The sequence below is a fragment of the Anguilla rostrata genome, chromosome 4 (assembly GCF_018555375.3).
Source record: "Anguilla rostrata isolate EN2019 chromosome 4, ASM1855537v3, whole genome shotgun sequence".
Lineage (NCBI taxonomy): Eukaryota > Metazoa > Chordata > Actinopteri > Anguilliformes > Anguillidae > Anguilla > Anguilla rostrata.
Window position 1 is genome coordinate 41284962 of NC_057936.1, and position 17188 is coordinate 41302149.

Here is a 17188-nt window from a genome sequence, read left to right on the forward strand (position 1 = left end):
AAAGACCTGCAAAATAAAAGAGAGAAGGGTTATTTATTGAGTTTCTTTAAAGATCTAGTCTTCAGAGGTTGGTTTTTAGATACTTGCAGAAAACAGCAAAGGTATCTGCCTTCCTGACTGATTGGGGAAGGGCATTCCACCATCAGGAGACAAGGGCAAAGAAGAGCTGGAGCTGCAATTAGCTACTTTAGGCTTAATGGCTGCCTGGGGGGTTTATCCTTCCCCATACAGCCATATGGTGCCAACCTTGCATTTAGCTGAGATATATAAGCACAGACCGCCTCTGACTGCAGTGCAGAGCCTAGGCCTTTATTTACAACCAATCAGTATTCAAGTGAAGGTATCTCGTCAAAACACTTACAGAATTCTCAGGCCCAAAATTCAAGGCCATGCGGCATCAAATTTCAATGTACCTATACTTTAAGTACAACTGTTGAGCACTAGCACTACCACATGCTGATGTAGCTCAGCAACTTCAGATAAATTATAAAGGGGCACATAACTAATCATAGCTAGCCTTAGGGTTTTGGGGCCATTAAACCATGTTGTTGTTGACCCAAAGTGCTCCAACATAAATCACACCCACCATTTAAATGGGCATTGTGCGGCACAGGGATGGTTGAGGCCCTCAGAAACTGCATAGAGTGTTTATGCCAGCGGCCGGCTCTGCAACTACTGGAAACAAACATCTCAACTGGTAGAGCAGCCCAGGGGATTTCACACCACAGGAAGTGATCAATGCTTGGGTGTGTGCATCTTAAATAAGCTGACCAGCGTGCACACTAACAAAATTCTAAATTTTAACAAGAGCGACAAACTGCATCTACACTGCACGTCTAGCAGCCACAGCGCATGTGCAGCATGTACTGCAGAAGCAGGACAGCACGCACCTTGTGTGCCTACATTCGTTCTGTTTGATTAACACTTTTTTGCTTCAGTTATGAGCCAGAATTATTTGTGTAGGGCAGGGTCGCCATAAATATCATGCTTGATAAATGTAACATGGTCAATAACTTAATGTGCAATGCGGCTACTATAGCCATTTCAGGTTTGTACATGTGCAATTCAGTCCGCTACCACCTCCCAAAGGAACACTTTGTGGAAGTTTTTTGAGCAAAATAAGTAAATAACTGTTCCGGAAGTAATATTTGGGTATAAGGCTTTATTTTTATTTTCAATTAATCAAATCATACATCATTTTAAAAAGTTATCTTTCATTGAAAAGTTATTATGGTTTTCGAAGTGTATTCTAGTGGGAATTGAATGATGTCTCCGTCTGTATAAATGTAACAGCTGTTACACAGTTATGCCCCCTCTGAGTTGCTATAACAAACAATGTGCTTTCTGGCTGTTATAAGTTTACAGAAGGCCATCTAAAAAGAAAACAAGAGGGTTGGTACCTAGGGAGGTCATAGAGAGGGCTTCAGATTTGGAGATTAGGGACACAAAATGGTGTTGAAATCCATCTACATGTAGTGCCTTTTGGGGAGACCTTAGGCATTTTAAATAATGTTTAATATTTATTAAAAAAAGAATTTTACTCATCAAAGCGTTTGAATTTTTAAGTTCAGTGTTTAATGTTAAATGTGTTCAGTTAATTTGTAAGCTGCACTGACATAGCCTCATCTTCTGTATGCTCCAAGTGATTAATGGAAAAGAAACAGTGATGTGGTCACAGGCATTTGTAATAAGCACACACCAGTTTGGTCTGTATGGTAGGCTATTTGCTTTGCAAAAGCTTACCTGAGTGTTAGGAACCAAATAAAAGCAGCTTTACTCATTGATTTGGACCACAACCGACTTCACGGTAAGTTATGAGGTTGTCTTTTTTTCATGAATAAAGCCCCATGCTTCAAAATCTGAGGATGTGGCTGTTCTTATGGTACCATTGGAAATGCGTTGTCCTTGATTAACATTAGTATGTGCAGATAAAACCGCCATATGCACATTATAGTGTTTTCATTTACTGTTACAATTATTCTTGAAACTATTAACACAGCTCAGCTAGTGCTAGTGATATGTCATTAACTTGAAATTCCTGGGATGGAACACACCATTAGAACAAATATCCACTGGAAATTCCTTTTTGTCTCTCAGGGTAACGTTGTCTTTATCTTGGAGAGACAAATCACCCCAGTAAAATCCCAAGCTTTGAATGGTTAGAGCAATAATGGCTAGTGGAAAACTTAATTCACAAAATGGTGCATTTTCATCAGAAATGAAAATTTGCAGTTTTGAATCCTTCACACATTATCTTGTGTTGTCAAAAGGCCCTGGTTGCAAACATAGAGAAGGAAAATGTGAAATGAAGTTCACATTTTGTACTTTTTAACTTTGAACTATGATGACTTCCCTTCACTTCCAAGCTCGACCATTTTATCACCACTTCTGTTGTGTTTTTTTCACAATCACCCTGCCCCTCCACACGATTTAAGATATTGCCACCTTTTTTCCAGGAATTTAACGTCACTTTCTTTCAGGACAATATGGCAATTAAAAGGCTTGTTTGTTAGTATTTTAGCCACTTATTAAAATATTTGGTGTTCCCCACTGGTACAGAAGGGAACAACGGACACACATGCAGTAATATAACAATGTAATCTGCAACCAATATGTATCCAAAGTTTTATTAACAAATCAAAACATTTCATTGTGTTGGGCAGCAAGGCAATAATATGCAACAGACGTGCACTGCAAAGCGGGACTGCAGCAGGGACACACCATGTCAGCTTCCAGGTTTGCTTCCTCACCGCTGAAGGGCACAGTAAGCACAGCTTCAAGCTGTGCCCTCCATGTCTACATGCCGAGCAAGCTGAGGACCTGACAGGAGACTTAATTTCCTTAGTATATATCATGACTGTGCAGATTGACCAATGCTGCACATTTAAACAACAGGACATTTAACTTGAAGAAAATTCAAAGTATCTTGCTCTGGTTACAGCAGTCCACAAGCTTTGCTTAGCAAGCTTGGTTGTGTGAACACCCTGACTGACACTACAGCTCCCCAGGTTATGGATTGGACAGTCGTCCCCTCACCTTGCTGATGATTGCCACAATCTCCCCTTCCTTGATGGACAGTTCATCTTCATTTTGTGCTTCGTAAGGAAACAGGACCTTGCAATATTCCTTTGCTGTGGGACAGACAGAGTGCAGGACATGAAGTATCGCAGGTAAGCACTTTCATAAAGCATCAGACAAGTTCTTTCAGCTCAGACAGACACCTGCGCTTACATTCTCACCACATGCATTTATCCAGACACACACACACACACACACATGCAAACACACATGTATGCATGCACACACAGAGGGATTTTTCCCTGTGATTGAAGTGAATTGATCTGTCCTACTGCTCAGACGAGGACTTGAATCAATGACCCTCTGGTCCATAATCCAGGGGTCCCTGAACTTAATCTCAAAGCCACAAAAATGACCATCCTGTGGCTTAGAATCCCAGCCTGAATACAACATTTAACTCTGAACTCCAACTGTTGCAGTGGCTGTTCAACACACTAGAAAATAGGGGGATGCCAAAATCATGATGTCATTATATAATGGATCTGTATGACACACAGCTATTTAGAACAATTTAACATTTAGAAATTCTAACAATAACATCACCAAGGATGCATAAAGCATTTAATTTTATTGCAAATGATAAAATGAGTTATTTAGTAAATACGAGAAAATAGGAACAACATATTGTTAAAAGGGGGAAATATATTCATAGAGCAGAGTTAGGAGCACCTGCTGTAGCTCACCAGTGAGCCTCCCTGCCTCCCCTGTGGGAGAGCCCTAGACTCGCTCACCTTTGACCTTGCAGTCAGGCTCCTCCTTCATGGCTTCTGGTGCAACAGAAGGCGCGGCAGCTCCTTTCTTCACAGACTGCTGAGGCTGCTGCTGCTATAGAGAGCAGAGACAGGGAGGTCAAATAAAAGATTACACGATCACAGACAAGCCTGTTATGAAGAGACTGACAGCCAGGACTGAAGGAACATAAAAACCCGAACTGACACAGCGACATGACCAGACACCGGCAGTGTAACATGGCACCAGACATGACAACACAAGGGCAGAGAGACGGATGCCGAGATGCAAATGCTTGCTCTGTACAATCCTAGACTCCACTCAAAATGTGCAATACATAGTTTCAGAGAAGTCCCCTGCCCTTGTCCTCTCCTACATGCAGTATTTCCATTTGAAACATGTGAGCATGATGCTTAATTGTTGATGCAGTCTGCTTCCTGTTTCTCTCTCTCTCACACACACACACACACACATACACATACTGTACACACACACACGTACACATACTGTACACAAACACACACACACACACACACACACACACACACACACACACACACCAAACTCTGGAGCTGGGAGTTGGTGTAAAACAGATGGTGTGTTTTGTGTGAGAGAGCCCTGTTTCAGCCCCTTCCTGTGGTGGAGCCACACTCGTTCCATAAACAGGGGCTCAGGCTAGCACACAACACTGCTCTCTCACACCAGGCCAGATAGCCAGCAGCACAAACACACTCCAAGTTCTGTTCCAGCAGGAAACACACCCTCCACACACCTACATCTCTTAAAGAACTGATTCTCTCTCTCTTTCCCTATTTATTTTCCTCTCTACTTCAATCTTTCCCTCTTTTCTTCCTTGGTTTCTTTCCCTTCATCTTTCATTCTTTTTTAAGAGTTTAAATTTAAAATATGCTACTGCCGATGCTACTGGTGTTCTACAAGTTTTTCTCCACTGCTATCTTTCATTGTTTCTCTCTCCATCTCTCTCGGGACTAAGAGTAGAGGAGTCTAACAGTGTGTGTGGGTGGGTGGGTGGGTGGGGGGGGGCAAGTCCACAGGATGTCTGCCACCCACCCCACTATTACCCAGCCTCAGAGCCTCATCAGACCGAAAACCCCCCAAACTTTAACAGGCGTCTCTCAGTACAGACTTAAACACTACATTTCTCAACTTAATTAGCTCCACATCTGTCTCTCCACATCACCATCTGTTTTAGGAAACAAAACTGAGGTAAACTGGCAGCAAATAAAGTGGGCATCAGATTAAGAAAGACACTGTAGTTACCTGCGTCTCCTTTGCCCAACTTTGCCTCCTTTCTGTATCTCCTCCTGGGGCTCTATCTGAAGCACATATCTCCTTCCCTCTTTTTCCTCTGTCCTCTCTCTTAGTCTAGAAGTTTTCACGAGTCTGTTCAATTTGCAAAGGACAGCTTCCTCCCTCCTCTCTAAATCACCTCCTCAGGAAATCAGAGTGAGACAGAGCGAGAGAGAGAGATTTGTAGGGGCTGGGCATGGCAGTGGTGTGGTGAGGTTTTTGTTTGGTACATTTGCATAAATATGTTTGCATAGAGAGGGTAGTGCCTCTGCGGGCCAGGGTGTGTAGACAGGACATGGCATACGGAGTGTGTATGACAAAGAGTGTCTACAGAAGCTAGGTAAAATGGCGTGCATGCATGTGTGTTTGCATGTATGTGTATGTGTATGTGTCTATCTATGTGCGAATAAGTGTGGATAGAGGGTACATTATAAAGTGCAAGTGTGTGAGTGCATGCAGAGTTTGTGCACTGAGGACAGTGTGGTGTCATAGTCACCATGTCCTCTGAAGTGTGGCAAGAGGGAAGCTGAAGTGTAATTTCCTGTACAGATCAAACAGAAACAATGTGTGTGTGTGTGGTGGGGGGAGGGGCGGTGTTACAGCCCTTCTTCCTTCCAGCTTACCCCAGCTACACAGCTACACACCACACACCACCAATGACCTCACATCCTGTCCCTAAATGGGGAACTACACCCTAACTTAGAGACATTCCAATGCATAAACTCGCAGGGTTAACGTTTTTCTAAAAAAAAAAACAAATGCTTAAAAACAAATTTCTCCTTTTCTGCTTGCCACTGGTTTACCTTTGGGACACATTAACTCTCAGTTTTCAGATCTAAACACTGGAAAGATGTGGGGCAGAGAGAAAGAGAGAGAGAGCTGAGATAGAGAGAGGCCCAGAGATTTTCCAGTCAGGCCTGCACTAAGGCGTGATCTCTGTGCCACTGCCAGCCATTTACATTGTAAATGAAACAAGCCCGTCTACAGAAATACAGGGGCAGGCAAATAGAGATGGAGACAGACAGCTCACCATTACCTGAGATATTAATGTTCAGCAAAATGGACCTATTAGTGTATACAGTGCCTTCGGAAAGTATTCAGGCCCCTTTACTTTTTCCACATTTTGTTACGTTGCAGCATTATTATAAAATTGATTAAATTCATTTTTATTCTCATCAATCTACATACAATACCTCATAATGACAAAGCGAAAACAGGTTTTTAGAAATTTATTAAAAATAAAAAACTTAAAATCAAATATAATTAACAGAAAATATGTATGCAAATAACCAATGTGATGTGTCAAACCATATATTGGTAACACTGATGTATTACCAATGTAACAGTGCTGTATTGCTGGTGTATATGGTTATGAAACCAAGATTTTAACCCAGAGGCCGCTGGTTTGATTCCCAGGCAGGGCATCTTTATATCACAGAAACAATGTACCTGAATTACTGTACTGTACAACCAGCTGTATAAAATATTGTGTAAAAATGTAAGTTGTGTAGTAGTTCTTGGTAGGAGCATCAGCTAAATTTAAATGTAATGACAACACAAAGGATATGACCAATGAGCAGCAAGCACCACCCACAGGCTCGCCTCTCTCTGTAACACCACCAGAATTGATTTAAATTATCCCAGCAAGTAGCAAATCCTGCCAGCGTATGGGAGTGCCCACACACGCAAACCGTCCTGTCCCTGATCATTACATGTAAAAGGCTGCATGCACATTTGGGGGAACACCACCTCCTTTGTTAGGATCAATTTATTCTGAGATTCTCCATTCTATGTAAAATGCTGGATGAGCACCAGAGACAAGCAGGCAGAAAGCCCCACAGCACATCACAAACTGCTTTATTTAATAAAGGACACACCTAACTAGACATGGCAGGCTCATCTGTGTGCCATGGGGGTTCTCCCATACCCTCCAAATTCACACCTACTACCAATGAACACATAAAGCATCAAGCAAAATGAAAATACTTCAACTTTTTTTGCCTGGGCCTCAGGAGGTGATTTCCCATCAGTCTGTATCACTTACATTCACTCTAAACAGCTGATCCAGGATAATCACAGAAAGGGATGACAGTAATAAAAACAAAAATATTATGAAATGGACAGAGCTGACAGCAAAAAAAATTGAAGAAAATGAATTCTGAAATGAAGTCAAATTAGTTTAAAGTATCAGGAAAAGAAACAATGTTACACAAAACCTGTCATAAGTGTTTACATTTGTCTCAGGTGTCTTGTTCTTCCTTTTTGTCATCAAATTTCTGTCTTCAGTTACTCAGTCTGAAAAAGCCGCCATTTGTCATTCACTAGCGAAGACTAGCTCTTCGAATTTATATGCTTGGATTATGATACTTCATTAGACTTTGCGTGTTTAACCTTATTTTGTCCGATTCCGATTCTTGTCTAACCCTTCTGGTTTGTCTCATGATTAGATTTTGTGTTTGTCCATTGACTAGTTCTATTTGTTTCTGATTCTCCTGCAACAATTCTGGTTTGTTTGCTGATTGGATTTTGTGTTTGACTCCAATTTTTGCCTTAGCCCTTCTTGCTTGTTTACACAGTGGATTTGGTGGGTTTGACTCAGTTTGTTCAATTCGACCTCGACTCTTGTTTGGCCCTCTGCTCGAAGTTTAGGGAATCCGGTTAGTCAAAGTGCTCCTAGCTGGACTACAAATCATTCCATCAGGGCATTATTTTGTTATTTTGCTTTGTTATTTTTTTCTTCATTAACTTTGAAGGGGACTCTGTGTGGAATTTTAAACCTCTGTTGGGGGTACCCTAAGCTCAGCATTCAAAGTCGGCCCATACCTGGCAAGACTAGTTCGTTAGTTTTGAATAGACAGATAGGGACCGGAGTTGCTTGTCGGTCTGCAGCATTCATTCCCATCAGCTATTCCCCACTCACTTCCCTAATCATATATCCTATTATGGTCTGAACCTAGACGGGGCCATAACAACTAGCCCTAGCTAGAAAAAAAGACTATGTTAAGGATGAGAGATAGCTCAGAAAGTGAAAAATGACAGTGGTAAGGATGTGGTAGACTACAGAGAGGACTACATTAAGGAGGAGAAGTAGTTCATAGACAGAGAATGTGTTTACAATTAGTGCACAGTTGAAATCGAGCTACAGTCCCCTCCAAAAGTATTGGAACAGCAAGGCCAATTCCTTTGTTTCTGCAATACATTCAATACATTTGGGGTTGAGAAAAAAAGATGAACATGTGACAAGAGTTCAGAATTTCAGCTTTTATTTCCTGGTATTTACACCTAGGTGTGTTATAGTACTTAGAACATAGCACCTTTTGGTATCAGACCAATCAATTTTTAGGTGAGCAAAAGTATTGGAACAGAGAGTATTTAAGTAAATGAAAGTAAATAACACTTAATATTTGGTAGCATATCCCTTGCTTGCAATAACTGCATCAAGCCTGCGACCCATTGACATCACCAAACTGTTGCTTTCTTCTTTTGTGATGCTTTTCCAGGCTTTTACTGTAGCCTCTTTCAGTTGATGTTTGTTTTGGGGGGTTCTTCCTTTAAATCTCCTCTTCAGGAGGTGAAATGCATGTTCAATTGGGTTAAGGTCTGGTGATTGACTTGGCCAGTCTAAAACCTTCCACTTTTTCTCACTAATGAAGTCCTTTGTTGTGTTGGCAGTGTGTTTTGGGTCATTGTCTTGCTGCATGATGAAGTTCCTCCAAATTAGTTTGGACGCATTTCTCCGTAAGTTGGCAGACAGAATGTTTTTGTAGACTTTTGTAGAATTCATCCTGCTGCTACCATCATGAGTTACATCATCAATAAAGATTAGTGAGCCCACTCCAGAAGCAGCCATGCAAGCCCAAGCCATGACACTTCCTCCACCGTGCTTCACAGATGAGCGCGTATGTTTTGGATCATGAGCAGATCCCTTCTTTCTCCACACTTTGGCCTTTTCGTCACTTTGGTAGAGGTTAATCTTGGTCTCATCAGTCCATAAAACTTTGTTCCAGAACTTTTGTGGCTCATCTTTGTACTTCTTTGCAAATTGTAATCTAGCCTTCCGATTCTTACTACTGATGAGTGGTTTGCATCTTGTGGTATAGCCTCTATATTGCTGCTCTCTAAGTCTTCTTCGAAAGGTTGATTGAGATACCTTCACCCCTGCCCTGTGGAAATTGTTTGTGATGTCACTGACTGATGTTTTGGGGTTTTTCTTCACAGCTCTCACAATGTTTCTGTCATCAACTGCTGTTGTTTTCCTTGGTCGACCTGTTCGATGTCTGTTGCTCAGTACGCCAGTGGTTTCTTTCTTTTTCAGGACATTCCAAGTTGTTGTACAAGCTATCCCCAATGCTTGTGCAATGGCTCTGATCGATTTTCCCTCTTTTCTAAGCTTCAAAATGGCTTGCTTTTCTCCCAAAGACAGTTCTCTGGTCTTCATGTTAGTTTATCTTTTATAACACAAATGCAGTCTTCAGAGGCAAAACCCAAGGTTAAAACCAAGAGTAGACATTCAGAACTATTTATTGTTTAACCAATCAATCTAACAGGACACATCTGGGCAACAAGAAACACCTGTCAGTCACATGTTCCAATAATTTTGCTCATCTAAAAATTGGGTTGTCTGAAACAAAAGGTGATATGTTCTAAGTTGTTTTATAAATCTAGATAAAAATACCAGGAAATAAAAGCTGAAATTCGGATCTGTCAACTCATGTACATCTTTTGACCTCAAACTCAATTGTCTTCAGTGTATAGCAAAAACAAAGGAATTGACCTTGCTGTTCCAATACTTTTGGAGGGGACTGTATATTAATAGCTCGATTTGGCCAAAGATGAGATTTAATTGGATTATTGGATCATGATAGCATGAAGTTGGTCTCCTTGTCCGTCCAGGAATATGGTTTTTTCGCCATGATACTAGGGAGAGCAAAATGGAGCTTTAGAATGTCGCCAGCAGTGTACGCGCGTGAGCTCGACAATGCATTTCTCACAGAAAAGGTCGTTTGTTGCCCTTTTTTTTTTAGTTAATTACAGTGGTGATAGAAGTGACAATAATTAAGTGGTACTGTGCTGTTAGCCTTTATTGATCGCCGTACAAGGTTAATGTGAAGTACAATCGGACAGCACTAACCCATAAGAATGTACTTTAAATGGCAGGCTACTTGCTCAATCGAACGGTAAATGTGAAAAACATTCGATTATAGTCAGCGGCACAAAAATTTTCAGTCACACCCTCAATAAATGGCAAAAGTCCCAGTAGAAGATTGAATTAAATCTTTTAAAGTTATATATTTTCTGAAACGTTATCGATTCCGCTTGGCCAGCGTGAGCATAAAGTTGCTATGTAAATTACGGAACATGCGCAGAATGCCTAGGCCAATTGTAGTCCGATTGAAGCGTATACATGCCGTAGTAAATCGACCCCGAACCGCAGGTATGTTATCTAGGTATGTTAGTCCGACTTTGAAAAATTCGACTTTGTACGATTTCAGTTGGACTATGATGTTTACATGATTTTTAAAAGTCCAGTTTTAGCTGGACTAATACAATAAATCAACTTTTTCAAACATCATGTAAACCCACTGACTGAGAGGTTCATCACAGAGAGAAAAATTGGTAAGGATAAGCAGTAGATCACAGAGGAAAACTTTGTGGATGAGCGATGGATCACAGAGAGAGACTGTGTTAAGTATGAGAGAAATAGCACAGGGATTAGGATAATGGTGTTCACCTTCTCAACCTCATTTTCGACATCCATGGAGCGTGGGCGAAGCTTAATTGGTCGGTCCTTGAAGATGTCCCCAAAGCCGAAGCCCCGGACCTTCTTGGGCTGGACCTCGCTGCTGGACGTCACGCTGCCTGCATCTGACCTGGTGCTGCTGGAGTCACCCCCATCGCTCTCTGAACCTGTGCTGTCCTTCACACCTGGACATGGCCATGTGGGGTCAGAGGTCACACAGAAACACACACACACACACATACTGGCACATGGCTGGAACTCCTGATAAAGATAAGAAAAAACAGGCTTCTTAAAATAAACACTTAATAAAACAGGTAACTATATAGCATTCACAAAAATTGGGAAATTATATTCTTTTATGCTAATATAAATGTTCAGACCAAATGTTTTTTAACAAATCAGTACTTTGTAAACCCTCCATTCACAAGGACAACACTACTTAGTGCACACTCATTCACAGATGCCCTCACAAGCACATACAGGGCACACATTCTCGGGTAATACATGAGCATTGGCTTCCAGTAAATGGAAGAGAACTTCCTACTTCCCACCAGGACAGGCTCCAAACCCCCACAGAGCTTCTGTACATTCATTACACCGGCGGGGAGCAGATGTAGTCAGGGGGGGGGGGGGGGGCAATGTGTCAGTTATGGGCTAATTATCCCAAACTCTTTGAGAAGGAGAGGGGGCGTGGTCAGAATACCATAGAGCTCTAGGCAACAGCTGTTTCCACTCTATTTCACACACACAAACCAAGTGGCAAAAACTGGGCTTCATTTTTTAAGCTCGCTTCCGGGTCTTTTGAGAGACACTGCTCTCTAACGCTAGTGTGGTTGCCACCTGTTTCAATGTATGTCAATGGTAACAATACGGTCAAAAGTCTAAGCCAATACGTTTTTCCTACAAGCAAATGCGGTAGCAATAAATGTTTTTTCCTAGTATAATGTCTCCCCATGTTACGTTTTTGTGTTATTTAGATAATATTGTAATATTTTGTGGACGAAGCAAGGAAGTTTAGTGGATGACCCCGACTCAGGCGGATGTCATGACCATAATAACAGACCCCCCTTTTCCCTACTTGCAGTCTTTGGCTCCTGTTAGTTAAACATGGCAGCACCTGAAAACTGCAGTTCCGCAGTTTCCAAACGCTTTTCACCTAGCCCAGGGGTGTCCAACCCTGGTCCTGGGGAGCCGCAGGGTCTGCTGGTTTTTGTTTTCACCTTAAATACAACAACCACTTAGACAAAAGAAACCAGGTGAGGTGAGTTAACTGTGTAATCAACTGCTTTAATCGATCAATTAAGTGCCGAGTAAAAACAAAATCCAGCAGACCATGCGGCTCTCCAGGACCTGGGTTGGCCACCCCTGACCTAGCCTGTGAAAAATCAATGGGTGACATCACAGTAACTTGGTCCACATAATTTCTACAGTCGATGGCACAAACACATCCCAATAACCACAACTCCGATTGGCTGAATCCATCTACTCCTAAAGCTGGTTCAATATACCCAACCCTACACACAAGTGAAAAATGAAGTCAAAAGATGACAATCACCAGTTGGTGAAATTAAAAGAGGGTATAGAGGAAGATCATGATGAGGAGACTGAACCTTATGTTAAAATAACAACTATTGGGAGTTCAAGAAAACTACGCGTGGATAACAGGAACAATATACTGGAAAACTCTGTGATGTGAACTGTAGAATATGGTATGTACTGTAAACAACCACTGTATATGCAATGAGTCTACATGTTCTGCATAGTCTAGTCTTACCTACAACAAAACAGTACATAAAATATAGACAGAAGTCTAGCGATTACGGTTGCAAAGGGCCAGAAAATTTCCGGTAAATTCCCAGAAATTTTGGAAGGGAAGTTAAGCTGGGGAATTTTGCACAATTTCAATACAAAAATCTTACCTTTTAATAGTGAACTTATTTGGGGGGGGGATACACATAAAAAAGCAATACTAGGTTTTATGGCATGTTTTGGTTAAAAGTATGCCCATTTAACTGAATTGTAACCATGTACTGCATTCAGCAGCGCACTCTTCCATCACATGTACTGATAATTTGCCAGCATCCCTTTAAATAGGAATTCAGTAAAATTCTCCCATCACGCGTGCAGCCCACATTACTGCCAACACTACTGCACTGTCTGAGCCAAAGGACTACATGCTTTCAGGTAAGTTTTGATTATATTACTGGAGTGAATATATTTTATATTTTTTATGACATTTCAGTTAACCGGCAGATAGCAGCCTAATGCAAAGTACACAGTTTATACCTTGTTAACACCTTCTGCTAGCTAGCTGTTACCATGTGATGTAGCTTGATTGAGCATGCTAATTGAGGAGTTTTAATTAATCTATTTCCATTCATTCTTTATTGTAAAATATTTATTTTATAAATGAGTAGTTCACTTTAAACCCTAAGGTCTATTCTGACAGTGGTATTAATTCAGTTTATCGTTTAGTTTATATTCGCCAATGAAAATAATACATTTAGTCATGTTTTTGTTTACAAAAGTGAATTGTTATTTCGTTATGTTTTGTTTTTGTCATGGAAAAAGGGGTCGCAACGAGTATTTTTCGTTGACGAAATTAACGCCGTCTGATAAGTAGGCTATTTTTATCACTGTGAAGCAGCATGGAGACCTCGTATAAATATTGGTCATTTTGGACAAGCAGTTAGCTTCTCTTCAAAACTTTCTGTCTTTGGTCACGTAGTGTGCTGCCGACATCACCTGGCATTACTCACAGTATACTGCTCGTCACTAGAACCGCGGGGTCAGCTGACCTTTTGCGCAGTAAAATTGGATGTATTTTGTTAATGTTTATTCCACGTCTGTCATTCCTTGACTTTTTCTAAAAACTCGCGCTTCAACTATCTATGTAAATAGAATTCTAAAACAACACTCGGAAGACTGTTTTCAGGGGTTTTTTTTAGGTGTTCAGAGCAAAGTCTTTTTTTGGAGGGGGGTTATAGGGAATGTTTGCAATTACGTCTGTTTATGATATGGTAAATGGTTTGATTCTATCTGCATATGACATGGTAAATGCAGCCTGAGCAAATAGGGCCATATTTCCATTTTATTCCTGTTATTTCCTGTTAATTCCCATGAAAAGTTTACACCTTGAATATTCCCGGAATTTTGCAAACCTACTAAATTGGGGGCGACATAGCTCAAGAGCATCTGTCTGGCAGTCGGAGGGTTACTGGTTCGATCCCCCGCCCTGGGTGTGTCAAAGTGTCCCTGAGCAAGACACCTAACCCCTAATTGTTCCCAACAAACTGATTGGTACCTTGTATGGCAGCCTTTCACCGTTGGTGTGTGAGTATGTGTGTGAATGGGTGAATGAGGGGCATCAATTGAAAAGCGCTTTAGATAAAAGCGCTATATACATGCAGTCCATTTACCAGTCCATTTACTAGCGATCATGCAAAATGACACCAACTGACGTCACCCTTTAAAATCGCTACATTGTTCTTTGTTCAAAGTCAAAGTGTTTTTATTTATCAAGTGCACAGTATATCACAGGGTCATTCTGAACAATGAAATTCTTAGGACATGGCAAGCAACAACTACGTAGTAAGCAAAATACAACAAGAATAACAAGAATAGCAAAAATAACAAAAATATTCATATCAGCAAGAGCAACTAGCAGCAGTACCAAAGCCTGTAAAGATGGGGAATATTGACAATAGGAATAAGAGTATTACATATTATAAATATAAAGTGTAATTATAAATATAAAGTGCCGATGAATATGCACATTAAATTTTGGCAATGTATAATGAGTGTACATAGAAAGTGGCTAGAGCATACATTGAGGAGATCAATGTGATCACTGAGATTAGTGTTACTGGTTGAGAAGCCAGATGGCCTGGGGGGAAAAACTGTTTGTGAGTCTGGTAGTCCGTGCCGGGATGCTCCGGTAACATCTACCTGACAGCAGCAGCGAACAGCCCATAGCCTGGGTAGCTATAGTCTTTCGTGATATTCTGTGTTTTCCTAAGGCATCGTGAGTGGTAGATGCCTTGCACGGAGGGGAGGTGGCAGCCAAGGATGCGCTCCGCTGTCTTCACCACCCTCTGGAGGGCCTTGCAATCAGCAGCGGAGCAGCTGCCGTAACAGGCAGTAATGCAGCCAGTGAGGATGCTCTCAATGGTGCACCCCGAGAAATTGGTGAGAGTTTTGGCAGACATGCCAAACTTCTTGAGTCTCCTCAGGAAGTATAGGCGCTTTTGGGCAATTTTCACTGCCGCGTCCGATTGCCTGGACCAAGTGAGGTCATCATTGATGACCACCCCGAGGAACTTGAAGCAGGAGACTCTCTCCACTTCAGCTCCATCGATGTCAATGGGGGCGAGGACGAAATGACAAGTGTACATGAAATATCCACCAGGGGGCAGCAATGTGCAGCAGCTGCACACAAGCAGTTTGCACCCTTGAGGGTCTCACAATTTAACCACAGGCTCCAGCAACCAAGCTGCTGCATTCCTTCCATCATTCTACTTGCTAACAATAAGAAATTCTGGCCGGTAACCAGATGTAGGTGGAGTTACCAGTACTGTATCACAGTTTTTATAAATAATGTGTGCAAAAAAGTGCACAAGAATGAAACATCCATTGTCAAGCATTATCCTTGGAAATGCCTCTTAATGAATATTCATGAGATGCACCAAACTGAATGTCAATATCTTGGTTGCAACAGTAGGGATACAAAACTTTTATGCAGAGCTGAGTAATTGTGTGTATGTGTGGATCAGAGGTTGAGAGAGCGTGGTTTTACCACTCTCTTAGTCACAGTCAGTAGCCCGTTACAATGCAGCCAGATCTATGCAGAAAATGCAACCTACAGTCGGATATCTAGTCTTTAGATTATCATATTTGAGAAAAAGACAATATCATCTGTATGACCGTAGGATTGTACAGTTCAGGTCAAACCTTTATATACACCCTAGGCTAAAGATATTCAAACTCAGTTTGTCACAACTCTGCACATTTCATGTTACCATACATTTCTTTTGGCAAGTCAATAAGGGCATCTACTTTTTCACATGAGAGGTAATTAAAATTTTATCGATTAGAAAGAGATTTATTTCAGCTTTAATTTACTATATCAGAATTCCAGTGGGTCAAAGTTGACTAAACAGTCTGGAAGTGGAAGATTCTAGAAATTGATGTAATGACTTTTTAGAAGCTTCTGATTGGCCAATTGCCCTAATTAGGATTTAATTGGGAGTTAATTGGCACATGTGGCTATATTTAAGGGTCTACTGTACATTTAGAGCCACTGTCTTTTCGCCCTTGATACCATGGGAAAATCCAAGCAACTGAGCCAAGACCTCAGAAAAAAATTGTGGGCCTACACAAGTCCGGTTCCTCCTTCGTGGCAATGTCCAAACAACTGAAGGTACCACGAACATCTGTACAAACAATTGTCTGTAAACATAACAATCTTGGGACCACACAGACACTGCTTCTTTCAGGAAGGAAGTACAAATGAACTCCCAGGGCTGAACGAACCTTGGCCCGAAAGGTTCAACTGAACCCCAAGACAACAAAGGGACTGGTGAATAAGTTGGAGGCATCAGGTACCAAAGTATCTACATCCACCATTAAACACCGCCATGACCTGAAAGGCTGTCACACAAGGAAGAAGCCCCTACTCCAAGACCGGCATAAAAAAGCTAGAATGAAGTTTGCAGTTGATCACCAGGACGAAGACCTAGCCTTTTGGAGGAGTGTTCTCTGGTCAGATGAAACAAAAATTGAACTGTTTGGCCATAATGATCAACACTATGTATGGAGGAAAAAGGGTGAGGCTTTTAATCCGAAGAACACCATCCCAACTGTGAAGCATGGGGGTAGCATCATGTTGTGGGGTTGTTTTGCTGGAAAAGGGACAGGTGCACTTCAGAAAATAGATGCATCAGGAGGAAGGAGGATTATCTAGAAATACTGAAGCAACGCCTAAAGACATTAGCTATAAAGTTAAAACTCGGTCGCAACTGGGTCTTCCAGCAGGACAATGATCCTACGAAAACCTCCAAAGTTATAACAAAATTACTTAAAGACAACAAAGTGAAAGTATTGGAGTGGCCATCACAAATCCCTGACCTGAATCCTGTAGAATATTTGTGGACCAATCTGAAAAAGCAAGAAGGCCCACAAACCTGACTGAGTTACACCAGTGCTGTCAGGAGGAATGAGCAAAAATTCCAGCAAAGTATCATGAGAAGCTTGTGGAAGGCTACCCCAAGTGTTTTATTCAAGTTAAGCAATTAAAAGGCAATGCCACCAAGTACTAACAAAGTGTATGTA

At 41.4% G+C, this 17188-nt stretch overlaps 1 protein-coding gene across 5 annotated transcripts in view; it reads right to left on the reverse strand.

Moving 5' to 3' along the window:
• sh3kbp1 (SH3-domain kinase binding protein 1) overlaps nucleotides 1-17188 on the reverse strand; it is a 124712-nt gene that overhangs the window by 25631 nt on the left and 81893 nt on the right. For 4 of the 5 annotated variants that reach the window (XM_064332681.1, XM_064332678.1, XM_064332682.1 and 1 more), the window contains 3 exons: nucleotides 10850-11043; nucleotides 3810-3903; nucleotides 3037-3131 (listed from right to left, as the gene is read on the reverse strand). In XM_064332681.1, the coding sequence (XP_064188751.1) occupies nucleotides 3037-3131; nucleotides 3810-3903; nucleotides 10850-11043 (383 nt within the window). The remainder of the gene's footprint in view (nucleotides 1-3036; nucleotides 3132-3809; nucleotides 3904-10849; nucleotides 11044-17188) is intronic. The other variant, XM_064332679.1, reaches the window with a different exon arrangement.